At 43.8% G+C, this 19,793-nt stretch overlaps 1 protein-coding gene across 3 annotated transcripts in view; it reads left to right on the top strand.

Moving 5' to 3' along the window:
• ercc3 (excision repair cross-complementation group 3) overlaps positions 1–19,793 on the top strand; it is a 36,454-nt gene that overhangs the window by 3,470 nt on the left and 13,191 nt on the right. For 2 of the 3 annotated variants that reach the window (XM_072261075.1, XM_072261078.1), the window contains exons 1-8: positions 7,976–8,061; positions 10,102–10,310; positions 11,151–11,387; positions 12,756–12,805; positions 14,146–14,287; positions 15,652–15,819; positions 18,434–18,638; positions 19,453–19,767. In XM_072261075.1, coding sequence (XP_072117176.1) covers positions 8,034–8,061; positions 10,102–10,310; positions 11,151–11,387; positions 12,756–12,805; positions 14,146–14,287; positions 15,652–15,819; positions 18,434–18,638; positions 19,453–19,767 — 1,354 coding nt within the window. In that variant the 5' untranslated portion in view covers positions 7,976–8,033. Of the gene's footprint in view, positions 1–7,975; positions 8,062–10,101; positions 10,311–11,150; positions 11,388–12,755; positions 12,806–14,145; positions 14,288–15,651; positions 15,820–18,433; positions 18,639–19,452; positions 19,768–19,793 lie in introns of those variants that run through there. The other variant, XM_072261076.1, reaches the window with a different exon arrangement.

Raw genomic sequence — 19,793 nt, 5'->3', positions numbered from 1 at the left:
ATTGGTTGTTTGTCAGTCATAGAACACAACAGCAAAGAAGCAGGCCCACCTAGTCGGTGCCAGACTATTTATCTGCCTAGTCCCATTGACCTGCACCCAGACCATAGTCCTCTATAACCCCTCCAATCCACTTACTTACCCAAACTTCTGTTAAATGTTGCAATTTAATCTGCGTCCACCACTTCCACTGGCAGCTCATTCCACACCCTCACCACCCTCCTCATTTTCCCTCTTAAACATTTCACCTTTTACCCTTAAACTATGATCTCTAGTTCTAGTTTTCACCTAACCTCTGGAAACAAACCCGCTTACATTTTCCCTGTCTATACCCCTTTATGTATACTTCTATCATTTCTCCCCTCATTCTCCTACACTGCTGCGAATAAAGTATTAACGTGTTCAATCTTCCACAGAAACTGCATTGTGGTGAACAGGAAGGCTCTTCAATGGGTAGTCAAAACTGCCCAACACATCACCGACACCATCTTACCTGCCGTCTGGGACATACATACAGAAAAGGGCCAGTAATGTTATGAAGGATCCCACCCACCCACCCTGCTGATGGACTGTTTGTCCCACTCCCACCAGGGAGGAGACCATGTAACATCCACGCCAGGACCACCAGACACAAAGACAGTTACTTTCCCCAAGATCAACCCCCCCCACCCACATCTCCATAACCCCAACCACCACTACTTCATCATATCCTGACAGAGTCGCCTTACGTACCGATACTCCTGTGCCTAGCATCAGTTTATTGACATACAATCAATGTATATAAGCTATCTTATGCATTTATATTTATCGTGTTTTTTTATTATTATGTTTTTGTGCTGCATTGGGTCCAGAGTAACAGTTATGTTGTTCTCCTTTACACTTGTGTACTGAAAATGACATTAAACAATCTTAACTCTTTCCCTATAACTCAGGTCCTCAAGTCCTGGCAACATCTTTGTCTTGTTTATGTATAGTTCTTCTTACTTCTATTGTATTTCTTTCTTTTCCTGTGAATGCCTGCAAGAAATTGAATCTCAGGGTAATATATTGTGTCATATACGTACTTCAATAATAAATTTACTTTGAATTTTGACTTCTAGTCCATTAGAAGTCCATGATCCCTGCTAGACTCCTAAGTAAAACCAGGCATCCTAGCTACTCTGCATTGACTTCCCGTGTCACCTAGAATTGATGTTGAAGTTCTCTTACTTGTTTTTAAAGCTCTCGGTGGTCTGGGGATCAGAGGACATCACGTTATCGTTTTCATTTTATAATCCTGCTCGAGCTCTCGGGTCTTCTTCTGCCGTACTCTTAAATTTAAATAATATCCCTCAATTTGTACCGCTGTACCGCTATTTGAACTATGTTCCTAATCTGTGGATTTTAATAGCTAAAACCAGGGGTCCCCAACCTTTTTTGCACTGCGGACTGGTTTAATATTAACAATATTCTTGCAGACCAGCCGACCGTTTTGGGGGGGTTAGGGTTGCTAACAGACAACAGTAGCTGTCAAATAAAACTATAAGGGATGCAGACTCAGTTGATACTTTTAAGCACTGGTTCAAAACCTATTTATTTAACCTTGCTTTTAACCAACATCGTTTTGCCTTTTATTTTCATGTTTGCACTTTATCCCATTATAAGGCACTACATCATTTATATGAAAAGTGCTCCATTAATGTTGTTGTTATTACTTTTTAACTGACCTCCAGCCTCAGCAGCACACAGGGGAGAACTCTGAATTCCCACTACTCTGTGAAGAGATGCTTCCTGGCAGTACTTCTGAATGGCCTGATGCTGACTTTAAGTCTACACTTTCTTGCTCTCAACTCCCTCCTCGAGTCATAGTCAGGTAGTACGGGAACAGGCCTTTTGGCTCAACTCGTCCATATTGACCAAGATGTCCATTAAAGCTGAAACCCATCTGACCATCTTTCGTCCAAATCCCTCTAAATCTTTCCTTAATGTGTACCTATCCATGTGCCTTTTAAGTGTTGTTAATGTACCTGCCTTAATGAGATTGGCAGCTCATTCTATATGTCTACTCCCCTGTGTGAAGAATTTGCCCCTCAGGTCTTGTTTAAATCTTTCCCCTTTCACCTTAAACTTATGCCATCTAGATTGTGATCCCCTTTCCCGGGGAAAAAGACTGTGTTCTTGCACCTTATCTATGCCCCTCGTGATTTTAAGTACCGCTATAAAGCTACTCCTCCAAGAAATGAAATCCAAGCTTGCCCCACCTCTTCCTAATAACTCAGGCCCACTTGTCCTGGCAACACTCTTGTAAACCCTCTTTGCACTCCTTCCAGCTTAATGACATCTTTATCTTTGTCACACGCACATCAAAAAACAGTGAAATACGACGTTTGCGTCAAACAATCATCACAGTCTAAGGATGTGTTGTGCCCCCAACTATCACCATGCTTCTGGCAGCAAGGTAGTACGTCCTCGACTTACTAACCCTAACCTGTACCCTTCTGCAAAGTGAAAGAAAACCAGAGCACCTGTTGGAAACTCGTACAGTCATGAAGAGAATATCCAAATTCCTTATGGACAGTGGCAGATATTGAACCCTGATTGCTGATACTGTAAACATTACACAAATCGCTATATTACTGTGCCATACCTTTCCTGCAACAAATTGAATAAATTTATATACAGTGTTCCTAACCATAAGAAATCCTCTCCCCCCTTTTAATTGTATTAGCCCCTTAAAACATCTTGGATACCTCAATAACTGCTGAATTCAGATATGGAATTCAAAGTTAACTTCAGCAACTGTTTTCTCCACAGGTGTAATTATTGCACCACTCCAATCTTTCCTGACTGACCTGTTGATTAATGTCCTACCTTTTATCATAAGTTCTCCCTGTGGCCAAGTGGTTTCATCCTGGTGCTCTGGACTCCTCCCACAGTCGAAAGACGCACAGGTTGGTAAATGAATTGGTCACTGTAAAGTGTCCTGTGATTATGGTAGGGTTAAATAGGTGGGTTGCTGGGTGGTGTAGCTCACTGGGTTGAAAGGTCTGTGCACTCCGTTTCGCAACATCAAATAAATAGAATTAGGCTATTCGGCCCATTGAGCCTTCTTCACCATTATGGCTGATTTATTTTCCCTCTCAACCCCATTCTTCTGCCTTTACCCCGTAACCATTGACACTCTTACTGATCAAGAACCTGTCAACCTCCGCTTTAAGTACACCCAACAAGTTGGCCTCCGCAGCCATCTGTGGCAATGAATTCCACAGATTCACAACCTTCTGGCTAAAGAAATTCTTTCTCATCTCCATTTTATTTCCCTGAGTGATCTCAACCAAGTCAACAGTGTACAAGTACAAAAGTATAACTGCAGTGTTGAATCATAGCAAGGAGGCAACTCTCACACACCTCAAGTATCTGCCTCACTTTCCCAGTTTCTGTTTACTGTAGTCACTGGGATATACTTTCTGCTTTGCATACAATCAAAAGTTACAGAGCATCAATTAGTTACATAGATACATAGCATCAGGTAAACAGCATTCACCAGATAAACAAATATAAATTATAAATTACAACATTTTACAAGAAAGTGACTGTGGGGCTAAGCACAGCTCCAAAGCGATATTCAAGTTTGCTGACAACACCACTGTTGTTCACTGAATCAAAGCTGGTGACAAATTGGCATTTAGGAGGGAGACCAAAAATCTGGTCTCGTTGTCCCGGCCACAACAAAAACTTCCCACTCAGTGTTAACGAAACCAAGTAGCTGATTATCGACTACAGGAGGAGGAAACCAGAGGTCCGTGAGCCAGTGCTCTTCAGGGGATCAGAGGTGGAGAGTGTCAGTAACTTTAAATTCCCCAACTGTACATAAATAATAGATATGAAAAACAAGACAAACTGTGCAAATACAAAATAAAATTAAATTTAGTCATAGGTAACAGTGAAAACAGATTTCTTGATTGTGAATCCATAACTTGTGGATTCAGTGTTGAGGCGAGTGAAGTTATCCACGCTGGTTTAGGAACCTGATAGTTGAAGGGAAGTAACTGTTCCTAACATGGTGGTGTGGGACTAAGGCTCGTGTACCTCCCTCCTGATGGCAGCAGTGAGAAGAGCGCCTAGCCTGGGTGGAGGGGGTCCCTGATGATGAATGCTAGTTTTTGTAGCAGCACTCCTTGTAGTTGTGTTCAATAGCAGGGAGTGCTTTTCCTGTGATGGACTGGGCTGTATCCACTAATATTTGTAAGCTTTTCTGTTCATGGACATTGGTGTTTCCATAACAGGCTGAAATCATTCCTAATCAAGAACATCTGCTTTAAAAATACTCAATGACTTGGCCTCCATAGCCATCTGTGACAATGAATTTCACAGATCCACCACCCTCTGGCTAAAGATATTCCTGCTCATCTCAGTTCGAGATGAACCTCCCTCTATTCTGAGACTGTGCCCACTAGCCCTAGACTCACTCATTATAGGAAACATTCTCTTTACATCCACTCTACTTCAATATTCAAAGCTTTCAATGCGATCTCTCCTCATTCTTCAAAACTGCAATGACTGCAGGACCAGAGCCATCACGTGCTCCTCATATGTTAATCCTTTCAATCACTGAAATCATTCTCGTGAACCTCCTCTGGACCCTCTCCAATGCCAGCACATCTTTTCTAAGATAAGGAGCCCAAAACTGCTCACAATACTCCAAGTGTGGTGTGACCAGTGCCTTATAAAGCCTTAGCATTACATACTTGTTCTTATATTCTAGTCCTCTAGAAATAAATGCTAATATTGCACTTGCCTTCCTTACCACTGAATCAACCTGCAGGTTAACCTTCAGGGAATCTTGCACAAGGACCCCAAGTTCCTCTGCACCTCTGATTTTTGAATGTTTTCCCTGTTTAGAAAAGTCTACACCTTTATTCTTCTGCCGAAGTGCGTACCGTACATTTCCCGACAGTATATTCCATCAGCCACTTCTTTGCCTATTCTCCTGATCTGTCTAAGTCCTCTGCAGACTCCCTCCTTCCTCAACACTATCTGTCCCTCCACTTACCTCTGTATCATCTGCAAACTTGGCCACAAAGCCATCAATTCTGAATAAACTTTTGGTTTCCATATTGATATTATTGGCTAGCTTCCCTTCATGTATTTTTTCTCTCCTTATGGCTTTTTTAGTTGCTTTCTGTTGGTTTTTAAAAGCTTCTCAGTCCCCTAACTTCCAACTAATTTTTGCTATATTTTATGCCCTCTCTTTTGCTTTAATGCTGTCTTTCATTTCCCTTGTAAGCAAGTTACCTCATCCTCCCTTTAGAATACCTCTTCATCTTTGGAATGTATCTATCCTGCATCTTCTGAATTGTTCCCAGAAGCTCCAACCGTTGCTGTTCTGCCGTCATCCCGCTAGTGTTCCCTTCCAATAAACTTTGGTCAGCTCCTCTTTCATGCCTCTGTAAATCCCTTTACTCCACTCTAATACTGATACTTCTGACTTTATCTTCTCTGTCTCTAACTGCAAAGGGTGTTCAATCATATTATGATTACTGATTCCCAAGGTTTCCTTTATCTTAAGCTCCCTAATCGAATCTAGTTCATTACACAACACCCAATCCAGAATAGATTTTCCCCTAGTGGACTCAACCCACACGGTGCTCTAAAAAGCCATCTCGTAGATATTCTACTAATTCCCTCTCTTGGGATCCAGCACCAACCTGATTTTCCCAATCTATGTGCATACTGAAACTCCCCATGACTATTGTAATATTGCTCTTTTTACATGCCTTTTGTCCTATTGTAATTTATAATCCACATCTTGGCTACTGTTTGAAGGCACATATCTAACTCACTTCAGGGTCTTTTTACCTTTGCAATTTTTAAATTCTATCCACAAGGATTCCACGTCTTCCAACCTTATGTCACCCTTAAGGATTTGATTTCATTTTTTTTAACCAACAGAGCCACCCCACTCCCTCTGCCTACCTGCCTATCCTTTTGATACAATGTGTATCCTTGGATGTTGAGTTCCCAACTATGATCATCTTTCAGCCACGACTCAGTGATGCCCACAATGTCATACCAGCCAATCTGAGACTGTGCTACAAGATCATCTACCTCATTCCATATTGTGTACATTCAAATATAACACCTTCAGTCCTGTATTCATCACCCATTTCAATTTTGCCTCATGTTACAATTTAACTCATTCCACTGACTGCAATTTTGCCCTATCATCTGCCTGTCTCAGCTTTCTCAGTCTCACTACAACAGCTTGTATACCAACTGCCCCATCCTCACCCCATCACTCCAGTTCCCATCCCTCTGCCAAATTAGTTTAAACTTTCCCCAACAGCTCATTGATTGATGCTGTTTTGTTTCTTTGTACCTACTGTGAATGCCCATCAGAAAATAAATCTTAGGGTAGGATATGACAATCTTGATAATAAATTTAATTTGAACTTTGAAATTTTGAAGAACACAATTAGAACAAAAACTCAAATACATTTTAGTGCAAGGTGATCAAAGTGGTCATAGCATTGTTGAAGTGTCATGCTTAGGGTTTTACCAGGTGGTTCAAGAATCAGATGGCTGAAGTAGCTGTTCTTAACACCACACACAAAAATGCTGGAGGACCTCAGCAGGCCAGGCAGCATCTATGGAAAAGAGTAAACAGTCGATGTTTCAGGCCGAGACCTTTCATCAGGACAGGAAAAAAAAGATGAGAAGTAGAGGAACAAGGTGGGGGAGGGGAGGAAGAAGTACAAGGTGATAGGTAAAACCAAGAGAGGGGAAGTTAGTTGGTGAAAGAAATAAAGGATGGAAAAAAGGGGGAATCCGAGACGAGAGGATAGAAGACCATGGAAGAAGGGGAAATAGAAGGAGCATCAGAGGGAGGTGATAGGGAGGGATGGAGATAAGGTGAGGGAGGGAAACTGGAATGGTGAAGAGGACAATTACCAGAACTTCGAGAAATCAATGTTCAACACATCTGAGTAGCCTCCAACCTGATGGTATGAACATCGATTTCTCAAAATTCCGATAATAGCCCCCCCCCACCTTTCATCATTCCCATTTCCCTCTCTCAGTTTACCTCCTTACCTGCCCTTCACCTCCCTCTGATGCTCTTCCCCCTTCCCTTTCCTCCATGGTATTCTACCCTCTCTCTGATCAGATGCCCCTTTTCATCAATCCTTTATCTCTGTCATCAACTAACTTCCCAGCTCTTTGCTTCACCCCTCTCCCGGTTTCACCTATCACCTACTACCTTGTAATTCTTCCTCTCCTCCCACCTTCTTACTCTGACTCCTCTTGTTTCTCCAGACCTGATGAAGGGTTTCGGTCCGATACGTCGACTGTTAACTCTTTTCTGTAGACGCTGCCTGGCCTGCTGAGTTCCTCCAGCATCTGCAGACTTTCTCATGTTTGCGTAGCTGTTCTTAGACCCGGCGATGAGGGACTTGAGGTTTTTGTAGCCCCTGCCCGATGGGAGCTGGGAAAAGATGCCATGAAATACGATTATAGGGAACGTGCTCCAGCGTCTTTACTTTCTAATGACGATAAGGGGGTTCGGCTTTCAATCTTTGACAGGTGAAGGCTCAACTCTGGAATGCTGCGTGAATCTGGAACATAACAGCCTTCGGGCCAGCTAGTCGTCCAGATCAACCACCACCCATTTACACTGATCCTATTTTATTCTCTGCACATTCTCATCAATCCCCTCCCCAGATTCTACCTATGCCCAAGGGACAATTTACAGCGGCCAAATAAACCACCAACAGGAGAGGGAGAAAGCTACTCATTCCACGCCGGAGTCCGGTACCGAACCTGCGGCATTGGCCTAGGATCCCTGCTACGCCATCTAGTATCGCGATGATATGCGCAGCCCACGGCCGAAGACAGTGGTGTTGTAGAGGCTACCGGCAACCGACGGCTTCGCACATGCTCAGAGACATAACAGCGGCTGCCGGCAGCAGAGGTTTGAGCATGCTCGATGGGTTTACCTCAACTACCGGCCGCTGAAGCGTCGCGCATGCGCGGTGGCTTTGCTGTGGTCGCCGGGCGCCATGGGCAAAAAAGACAAGGGGGAGCGAGGTGAGGTTCAGCGCCGTTTCCGCCGATAGCCCCCCATTGCCGTGTGCACAGCACCGAGCTCACAGACAGCCCCAGCCACGGTTCAGGGTCCGGGCCTCACCCCGGGTTTTTGCTCTGCGTACCCGGCCACAGGCTCCAGTCTCTGCCCAGCACCCGGCCTGTTCCCCACCCAACCCACGGTCTCAGTTGGGGTCTGGACCCGAAACCTCGACTGTCCGTTTCCCTTCATAGATCATAAACGCAAGAGATTCTGCAGGCGCTGGAAATCTTGAGCATCACACACAAAATGCTGGAGGAGCGCAGCAGGTCAGGCAGCATCTATGGATGAGAATAAACGTTGGACAATTCGGCCAAGCCCCCTTCGACCCCGGAGCCTCAAGCTGAAACGTCAACTACCCATTTCCTTCCGCGAGAGTTCCTCCAATGATTTGGGTGTTGGCCCGGGACTCATCCTGGTCCATGACCAACTCCATCCTCCTTCCCATTCCCCTGAAAGCCCCTTACTCCAACCTTTGTGGGCCTGACCCTAACCTCTCCGTTTCCCTGTCCTGATGTTGGTGTATTTGGAACAAGTAATGCCCCCTCATCCCTGAAGATTAATTTACAGGTTGAGGAAGGTAATGCAATGTTGCGTTCACTTCAAGAGGAGGAGGATATAAAAGCAAGGGTGTAAAGCTGAGGTTTTATAAGGCATTGGTCAGTCTACATTTGGAGTATTGTGAAGGGTTTTGAGCCCTTATCTAAGAAAGGATGTGCTGGCATTGGAGAGGGTCGGGAGGAGATTTACCAGAACGATCCTGGAATGAAAGGGTTAATGTTAGAGGTGCGTTTGTTGGTCACTGGAAGAAGAATGTGGGCAATCTCATTGATACCTACTGAATGGCGTGGATATTGATAGGATATTGCCTGCGGGGGGACAATCTAGGAACAGAGGGTGATGAATCTGGAATTTATTGGCATAGATGGCTGTAAGGCCATGTCATTGAGTATATTGAAAGCAGAGATGGATAGATTCTTAATTAATCATGGCGTCAATGATTGTGGGGAGAATGCAGCAAGCAGGGTTGAAAAGGAAAGTAAATCAGCCATGATGGAATGACAGCAGATTTGATGGGCTGAATGGCCCGATTCTAGTCCTATATCTTATGGTCTTCTAACTGATACCAGTGTTTTATTTAATCCATTGATGCAGTGTTTCGACCCAAAACGTTAACAATTTCTATCTTCCCACTGATACTGCTCAGCCCTCTGAGTCCCTCCAGCAGATTGTTTGTTACTCTAGGTTCCTATTCCAGATTTATTTAGTTGAACATAGAACAGTACAGGCCCTTCAACACATGATGTTATGCCGACCTCTTAACCTACACCAAGATCAATCTAACTCTTCCCTTACACATAACACTCCACTTTCTCTCATTCATGTGCCTATCGAAGAGTCTCTTAAATGCCCCTAATGTATCTGCCTCTATCATCACCCCTGGCAGGGTGTTCCACACACCCACCACACTGTGTAATGAAATTTACCTTTGACATCTCTCCTATACTTTCCTCCAATCACCTTAAAATTATGCCCCCTTGCATTAGCCATTTACCTCTCATCCTCCTTCACTCCAGAGAGAAAAACTCTAGCATACTCAACCTATCCTATTTAAATATCTCACCTACGATCCAGGTCTCTGAATCTCTCATTGTATAACACAATCACTGAGCCACAGTTCCTAGTGAAGTTGGATGATCTGTGGGTTAAAGTGGGCTTCCTGTCAGTCACCTTATGTACAGGCACTCTTGTACCTAGCATCACTTATACGTATGCAAGCTTATAGCGATTGTGTTTTTTAAAATTATTATTGTGTTATTTATTGTCTTTTTTGTGCTGCATCAGATCCAGAGTAACAATGATTTTGTTCTCCTTTACACCTGTGTACTGGAAATGACATTAAACAATCCTGATGAATCTTACTGAGTTAGCAGGGTAGGCATTTCGTGACAGTATGCACATGTTGTAAATCCATTACCGATTTTGTTCGATTATTTCCACAGACAAGAAGAAGTCGAAGAAGCGTCGTAATGACGATGAGGAGGAGGAGGACGAAGAGCTGGCTATGGGAGCAGACTCTGAGGAAGCAGTTCCCTCCGCTGCTGGCAAGCAAGTGGAACAGGCTGTGGTTAAGGAGGATGAGTATGGAGCCAAGGACTACAGGACCCAGATGACACTGAAGGATGATCACTCCTCTAGGCCTCTCTGGGTGGTAGGTCATGGCACAGGGTAAAGATTGACTGACTAATGTATCCAAGCTCAAGTGGTTATGGACTTAAGGGTAGCATGGTAATGTAACACCTTTTCGCATCTTGAAGGTTGCTCTCTCTTTGTGAACTCCTGGTGGAGTAGTGTGTTTGAAGGGATTAACAATTAAAGATTAGTTGTATTTGTAACATGTAGATTGAAACATCAAAACAATGAAATGCTTCCCTAAGACATAGGAGCAGAATGAGGCCATTCAGCCCATCGAATCTGCTCCACCTTTCTGTCATGGCTGATTTATTATGCCTCTCACCCCATTTTCCTGCCTTCTCCCTGTAACCTATGATGCCCTGACTAATGAAGAACCTATCAACCTTTGCTCTAAGTATACTCAATGACTTGGCCCTCACAGCCATCTTCCACAGATTTACCACCCTCTGGCTACATAAATTCCTTCTCATCTCTGTTCTAAAGGGACGTCCTTGTACCTTGAGGATGTGCCCTCTGCCTTCTGGGCCTAGACACCCTCACTATAAGAAACCTTGCCATGTCCAAGGATGTCTATCAAGTTACCTCTCATCCCTCTTTGCTCCAAAGGGAGAAGCCTGAGCTCGCTCAACCTTTCCTCATAAGACATACTCTAATACAGGCAGCATCCATGTAAATCTCCTTTGTACCCTCTCTAACACTTCCACATCCCCTACTGGACTAAATGCCTGCTTAGCCGTATCATTCCCCATCCATTTCTATGTTGATTTACATATTTTGCTTACCTTACTGCTTTACTGAACATTTTCTGCTTTTTTAAACTTTGAACTTACTGAAATGTTTTATTTCATGTCTACAGGCTCCTGATGGACACATTTTCCTTGAAGCCTTCTCTCCGATATATAAGTACGCACAGGACTTCCTGGTGGCCATTGCTGAGCCTGTTTGCAGACCAACGCACACCCATGAGTACAAACTGACTGCCTACTCTCTGTACGCGGCCGTAAGTGTCGGGCTACAGACGACTGACATCATCGAGTATCTGCAGAAATTGAGCAAGACGTCCATTCCCGATGGCATCTTGCAGTTCATTAAGGTAATGTTTTTCAAGACTTGTCCTTGTGGTGTAAGGGAACTTAAAGATTAAACAATTAACTTTGCTTGTCACACGTATATCGAAACATACAGGGAAATGTGTAATTTGCATCAACGGCTATCAGGGTCTGAGGATGTGCTGGCAGGTCGCCATGCTTCCAGAGCCAACATAGCATGCCCACAACTGACTAACCCTAGCCTTAACCATACATCTCTAGAATATGGGAGGGCACCAGAGCACCCACGCGGTCATGGGGAGAACGTACAAATTGCTGAGAGACAGTGGTGGGAATTGAACCCCTGATCACTGGCATTGTAAAGCGTTTCGCTAATTTCTGTGCTACTGTGCCGCTCATAAAGTTGTGCATTCGATAAAGTAATTAAGTTATTAAAAGGCAGAGCATTGAAATTGGCACTTCAACCCGTGAAGTCCACGTCAACCATCAAGCACCCATTTTCACACCAATCCCACTCCTTCCTATTTTATTCTCCCCTCATCAGCTCTTCTTCCCCCTCCCCCCTGCATTGTTGCTGTACTCGTTGTACCACCTCAATGCACTATATAATGATTTGATTTGTATTAACAGTGTGCAAGATAAGCTTTTCACTGTATCATGGTACATTTGACAATACAGACATTTAAGAGACTTTCAGATGGGCATATGGATGAAAGAAAATTAGAGGGTTCTGTGGGAGGGAGGAGTTTGTTTGATTTTAGGGCAGGTTAAAAGGTTGGCATAACATGGGAGCTGAAGGGCCTATACTGTGTAATCCTATTGTTATAAGACTATTGAATGGCCCTTAGTGCCATAAAATGTACTCTTAACCTCACAATCTACCTCACTATGATCTAGCACCATATTGTCTGCCCTTTCTCCATAACTAACACTTTATTCTGCATTGTTCTACCTCAATGCACTGTGTAATGATTTGATCTGTGTAAACAATATAGAAGACCAGCTTTTCACCATACCTCAGTGCATGTGATAACAATAAACCAATTCCACTTCCAGTCAACCCAGTTCCACCACTCTCAATGGCCAATTAACTGACCAACCCACTTGCCCTGGGTAAAAACACAAGTTTTCCACAAAGCCACACAAATAGAACAGAAATGTTCATTTTGTTTCAATATGTTCATAGTCTTGCTAAACCATAGCAATTAATGTTATGCAGGAAGGTTCAGGAATGGAATGGTTGAAGGGATGTAGCTGTTCTTGAACCTGGTGGTGTGGAATTTCAAGCATCTGTGATGGTATGGCTTGGGTGGTGGGGATCTTTGAAGGATGTTGCCTTCTTGAATGGAAAATAATTAAATTATCTTCAACTTAAAGTGAAATGTGTTTGAATATCGTCTTTGTTTCTGCAGCTCTGCACTGTTAGTTATGGGAAGTTGAAGTTGGTCCTTAAGCATAACAGGTAGGGAAACTGATCTTTGTGTTCTCTTTGATTGTTTAGTCAATGTGATCTTAATTTTTGAAGAAGTCAGAAGACACTCGGGGTTGGGATCTTGGGTCATTCCAAAGCACTTAACAAAGCAATTCAAGTTCCTCATAAATTTTCCCTCTCACCTTAAACCTTCTCATTCTTGATTGGCCAGTCCTTGGGGAAAAGGCTGACTCCATTCGCTGCATCTGTGCCCCTCATGATTTTATACACCTCTATAAGACATTACCCTTCTACATTCCAAGGAATAAAGTCCACCTTCTCAATTTCTCCCTACTCCTCTATCCCTGATGGCCCTGGTTGCGAGGGGTCCTTCAACCAGCAGGCACCTGAACCAGTGTGAGTAATCTCAACTCTGAACTGATTTCACAGCCTATGGACTCACTTTCAAAGACTCTGTGATTCTTTGAATATGACCCTGTTACATTGTATTTGTCCTACTGTGCATGCCTATTAAGAAAATGACTCTCAAAGTAGTATTTGGTGACATATACATAGTTTGATAATAAATTTACTTTGAACTTTGACTTAGATGAACGGCTGAGTTGGTGCTGTACGCAGCAGTGACATTCTGTGTTTTGACTGCTGTCCTGCAAGTACTTTGTGGAGAGCACTGCCAGGCGACGTCCCATTACTTGTCCTTTGTGGAAGAATTATTCCAAGCAAACACCTGCTCACCCCTATTAGAGTACTTCCCTTTTAGACTCCCAAGGAATAAAGTCCAAGGCTGCCCAGTGTCTTCCTGCTCCAACCTCTTATGTTCATGGTGACATAAGACCTAAGAGCAGTATTGGATCATTTGGCCCATTGAGTCTGCTCTGCCATTCCACATGGCTAATTCATTATCTCTATCAACTTCATTCTCCTGCCTTGTCCCTGTAACCTTTGATGCCCTTACTAATCAAGAACATTTCAACCTGCACTTTAAATATACCCAGTGATTTGACCTCCGCAACCGTCTGTGGCAATGAATTCCACAGCTCCACCATCCTCTGGCTATAGAAATTCCTCCTCATCTCTATTCTAAAGGGATATCCCTCTGTGCTCTCTTGGCATAGACTGTCTCACTATAGGAAACATCCTTTCCCCTCTATCTGGACTCTTCAGTATTCAATAGGATTCATTGAGAGTCCACCATTATTCCAAACTTCAGTAAGTACAGGCCCAGAGCCTTCAAATGCTCCTCGTGTGTTAATCCTTTCATCCTGGGATCTCTCCAAAGCCATCACAAGCTTTCAGACTGGGGGGCAGCTGGTCTGTTGCTCTACACTGTGGTGATGTTCTGTGATTTGAGTGCACTCCCGTTTCTGCAGGTACTTTGTGGAGAGCACGCACCCTGATGTGATTCAGAAGCTGCTGCAAGACAAGGTCATAAAGCAGTGCCGTCTGCGGACAACTGAAGGGGATGACACCGAGCTCATCATGGGCACCATCTCCAGTAAATCTGCCATGTTGGTAAGTCAGTGTCCTTAGCTTGGAGATGGAAATACAGCCCAGTCCATCATGCAAACGAGCCTCTGAAGGAGCTTTAAATTCCTTGGCATTAGAATATCAAAGGATCTGTCTTGGGGTCAGTGCAAAAGTGCCATCACAAAGAAGGCACACCAGCACCCCTACTTTTTCAGATGTTTGCATAGATTTGCTTGTCACCTAAAACCTTGACAGACTTCTACAGATAAGCAGTGGTGAGTATCCTGACTGATTGCGTCTCAGACTAGTATGGAAGCACTAATGTCCAGGAACGGAAATGGCTACAGAAAGTGATGGATAAAGCTGAGTCCATCAGAGGCAAAGCCCTCTCCAACATGGTGCACATTTACAAGGGCCGCTGCCACAAGAAAGCAGCATCCATCATCAAGGACCCCCCAAGCTCTTGTCTCGCTACCATCGGGCTAGAGGTATAGAAACCGTAGGTCCCAGGCAACCAGCTTCAGGAACAGTCATTACTCTGCAATTCGGGCTTCTGAACCAGTGTGGACATCTTCACTCACCACAGCTCTGGACTGATTCCACAACTCATGTTCTCAGTATTAATTTGTTTTTTGTACATTTGTTGTTTGTCTTTATTTTTTCTGTCATTACCTTGTACTACCTCAATGCACTGTGTAATGATTGGATCTGGATGAACAATATGCAAGACAAGCTTTTCACTGTATCTCGGTGCAGGTGACAATAATAAACCAACTCCAATTTCATATCCCACCGTAACAGGCTCTTTCTTGAATGGACCTGTTGTACACTGAAGATGGGCTCTTGATCTCCCAGTCAATTCCCCTCCATAGATGCTGCCTGACCTGCTAAATTCAAGTTTATTGTCATCTGACTGTGAATGCCACCAAATGAAACAATCTTCCTTCGGACCACAGTGCACCCACAGAACACGTATCACCCACAGCATATAAAACAAATTATTACCACAAATAAGTCAATAGAATTCAAATATGTCTGTAGTGCACAGCACAAATAAACAGTATAGTGAACAGTAAACAGCTCGCTGTCCTAATGATGAGATTTAAGCAGTGGCAGGGTATTCATTAGTCTCACAGTCTGAAGGAAGAGCTGGCAGGACTAGCCTTGAAGACTCTACCTCCTTCCTGCTGGTAGTGGGTCAAAGAGGTTGTGGGATGGGTGGTAGGGATCCTCAACAATGCTTTGGGTCCTTTGTCTACAGTGCTCCTGGTAAATATCACAAGTGGTAGGGGGAAGATCCTGGTGATCTTCTCGACTGTTTTTCCTCCGGCAATTTGTGTGTATTGGTCACGATTCAGTGTTCTGGAGTTTATTCCCTGGCTAGGTCACAAATGGTCGTCTTTCCACAGATGCCCAAATCCTCACAGAGTAATGGAGCGGCATCAACATCGCGGGGTGGAGAGCCTGTGCCCCTTAAGGCGGATGTCCCCACGGACCTGTTTGATTTCTACCAGCAGATGGACAAGGAGGAGGAAGAGGAGGAGGAGCTTCACACTGTCTCCTTTGAAGTCAAGCAGGTGACCATTTCCACTCATAAACCCAGCGGTTTGGGAGACACTTCGGAGCTCAGAGTGCTGAGAGTTTCACCACCATGTTTCACAATTACAGTTTGTGACTTAAAATTTAACTGAGAACTTTAGAAGCTGAGAGGTCTACAAACTTAGAATAGTACAGATCCTTTGATCCATGATGTAATCTACTCTATGATCAATCCAACTCTTTCCTCCCACATAGCCCTACATTTTTCTGTCATCCATGTGCCTAAAAGTCTGTTAAATATCCCTATCATTTCTGGCGCTCCACTTGATCGATGCTTCTTGTCATTTTGTACACCTTTATCAAGTCACCTCTCATCTTCCTTCTCTCCAAAGAGAAAAGCCCTAGTTTGCTCAGCCTGTCCATATAAAACATGCTGTCTAATCCAGAGATTACGCAGTGCCTATCAAAAATATTCAACTTCTTGGATGTTTTCATGTTTTTTTGTTTTACAACATTGAATCACAGTGGATTTAATTTGACGTTTTTGACACTGATCAGAAGTGATAAAGTGAAAACAAATCGCTACAGAGTGATCTAAATTAATTACAAATATAAAACACAAAATAATTGATTGCATAAATATTCACCTCCTTCAAGTCAGTATTTAGTAGATGCACCATTGGCAGCAATCACAGCTTTGAGTCTGTGTGGATAGGTCTCTATCGGTTTTGTATATCTGGACACTGCAATTTTTCCCCATTCTTTATAAAACTGCTCAAGCTCTGTCAGGTTGCATAGAGATTGTGAGTGAACAGCCCTTTTCAAGTCCAGCCACAAATTCTCAATTGGATTGAAATCTGGATTCTAACTTGGCCACTCCAGACATTAAGTTTGTTGTTTTTAAGCCATTCCTGTGTAGCTTTGGCTTTATGCTTGGGATCATTGTCTTGCTGGAAAACAAATCTTCTCCCAAGTCACAGTTCTCTTGCAGACTGCATCAGGTTTTCCTCCAGGATCTCCCTGTATTTTGCTGCATTCATTTTACCCTCTACCTTCAGAAGCCTTTCAGGGTCTGCTGTAGTGAACCATCCCTCACAGCATGATCCAGCCACTACCATGCTTCACGGTAGGGATGTTGTGTTTTTGATGATGTGCGGTGTTTGGCTTATGTTAAACATAGCATTTAGTTTGATGGCCAAAAAGCTCAATTTCATCAGACCATAGAACCTTCTTTCAGCTGACTTTAGAGTCTCCCACATGCCTTCTGGCAAACTCTAGCTGAGACTTCATGTGTGTTTTATTTCAACAGTGGCTTTCTCTTTGCCACTCTCCCATAAAGCTGTGACTGGTGAAGCACCCGGGCAACAGTTGTATGTGCAGTCTCTCCCATCTCAGCCACTGAAGCTTGTAACTCCTTCAGAGTTGTCATAGGTCTCTTCGCGGCCTCCCTCACCAGTCCCCTTTGTGCACAGTCACTCAGTTTTTGAGGACGGCTTGCTCTAGGCAGATATACAGTTGTACCATCTTCTTTCCATTTCTTGCTGATTGACTTAACTGTACTCCAAGGGACATTCAGTGACTTGGAACTTTTCTTGTATCCATCTCCTGACTTGTGCTATTCAATAACCTTTTTTGCAGAGTTGCTTGGAGTGTTCTTTTGTTTGCATGGTGAAGTTTTTGCCAGGATACTGACTCACCAGCAGTTGGACCTTCCAGCTACCTGTGTATTTTTGCTACAATCAATTGAAACACTTTGATTACACACAGGTCTGCAAAGTCAAATCTCCATTATGTGACTTCTGAAACCAGTGATGATTTGGTGTGTCATATCAAGGAGGGGGTATGAATACTTATGCAATCAATTCTTTTGTATTTTATATTTGTAATTAATTTAGATTACTTTGTAGAGATCTGTTTTCACTTTGACACGAAAGAGTCTTTTTCTGTGGATCAGTGTCAAAAAAGCCAAATTAAATCCACTGTGATTCAATGTTGTAAAACAATAAAACATGGAAACTTTTTATAGGCACTGTATGTCTATATGTCGTGAAATTTGTTGTTTTGTGGCAGCAGTACAGTACAAGACATAAGAATATCCTGATGAAGTCCAAAAAAGTCAGCTGTTTTTCCTTCGCTATAGATGCTGCCTAACCTGCTGAGTTCCTCCAGCATTTTGTGTGTGTTGCTCTGGATTTCCAGCATTTGCTGAATCTCTTCCTGTCACAGAAACAGGCCATTCGGCCCATCTAGTGTGTGCCAAACTATTAAACTGCCTAGTCCCATCGACTTGCACCCAGACCATAGCCCTTCATGCCCCCCCATTCCTGTACTTATCCAAACTTCTCTTATATGTTGAAGAATTTCTCTTAAATATTCCACTACCAGTTCATTCCACACTCTCACCACCCTTTGAGTGAGAATTCCCCCTCAAGTTCCCTTAAAACAGTTCACCTTTCACCCATGATCTGTAGTTTTAGTCTCACCCAACCTCAGCGGAAAAAGCCTGTTTGCACTTATCCTATCTATACCCCTCATAGTGTTTACGAAAATAGACAGATACTTTATTGATCCCAAAGGAAATAACTATAAATTACAATATAAATATTATTAAAGAGGAACAGTGCGGTGGTGTTGATGGATTGCCTCCCGCAGGAAATGATCGAGGAGCTGCAGAAGCGTTGCATTCAGATGGAGTACCCTTTGCTGGCGGAGTATGATTTCAGGAATGATACAGTCAACCCTGATGTTAACATTGACCTGAAGCCCACTGCTGTGCTGCGGCCCTACCAGGAAAAGAGCCTCCGGAAGATGTTTGGGAATGGCCGGGCCAGGTCGGGAGTTATTGTCCTTCCCTGCGGTAGGTGTCTGCAGTTAGATGTGATGAGAATTCCATACTTTAATGCTCAATCTTATGTGCGTTACAAGACTGCAGTCAGGAGTCCACTGTAGAGCACTTATCTGGAATGCCCCACCCTCAGTTCCTCTGCCACAGTATTACTCTCCCACTATACCACCGTTCCCACAGTGTGAAACTCCCTCTTACCTGTCCCTCCACAATGTAAACCTCCAGTGCTGACCTCCTCAGTACTGCCCTTTTTTTAAAAACAATATACAAATCTTTTTTTCAAATACAGAAGAAATACAAAAGTTAGGTATTACTAAACACAGTGATTTCAAATAAAAATAGTTATTACCTTCTATAATACTACTAAACACTTAGTGATTTCAAATTAAAATAGTTATTACTATCTATAATACTCTCAATTCCTGGGAGAGGGGCACTGTTCACAGAAATACCCTACTGTACCCATAATGATCACATGTTCCCTCTTCAAAGACACCCGGGCACAAATGTAGCCCTGGAAGAGGGGCAGATAGTCGGCTTGGGCAGAGCACTCGACAGCCCACTGCCTGGACCCTCGAATGGCCATCTTGACCTGAGAGACCTGCACCCCCACCCCCCTTACTGGGTGCTCATAAACCAGAAAGCAAGTGGCATTCCACAGTCAACCCGTCCAACCCTGGGGACTTGCTTTCTCAAAGCTGGTTGAGGGCATCCTCCCTCAACAGGGGAGAGTTCAGCTGCAGGACAGCCAGGGACATTTAGGAGGTTTAGATATGCACGTGGATAATGGAAGCTTTCTCCTTGTTGTTGGGTTTGGTTTCTCCAGGTGCTGGCAAGTCCTTGGTGGGTGTGACAGCTGCCTGCACTGTGCGGAAGCGATGTCTGGTGTTGTGTACGTCGGCCGTGTCTGTCGAGCAGTGGAAGTCGCAGTTCAAGATGTGGTCAACCATCGATGATAGCCAGATCTGCCGATTCACTTCGGACGCCAAAGATAAACCAATAGGCTGCTCCATCGCCATCAGCACCTACTCAATGCTGGGGCACACGACCAAGCGTTCATGGGAGGCCGAGAGGGTGATGGAATGGCTAAAGAGCCAGGAATGGGGGCTGATGCTGCTCGATGAGGTGCACACCATTCCCGGTAATGCTCACTGCTATGCCTGACAG

Source organism: Mobula birostris, chromosome 6, assembly GCF_030028105.1.
Source record: "Mobula birostris isolate sMobBir1 chromosome 6, sMobBir1.hap1, whole genome shotgun sequence".
NCBI lineage: Eukaryota > Metazoa > Chordata > Chondrichthyes > Myliobatiformes > Myliobatidae > Mobula > Mobula birostris.
This window is presented reverse-complemented; position numbering and strand designations above follow the sequence as displayed.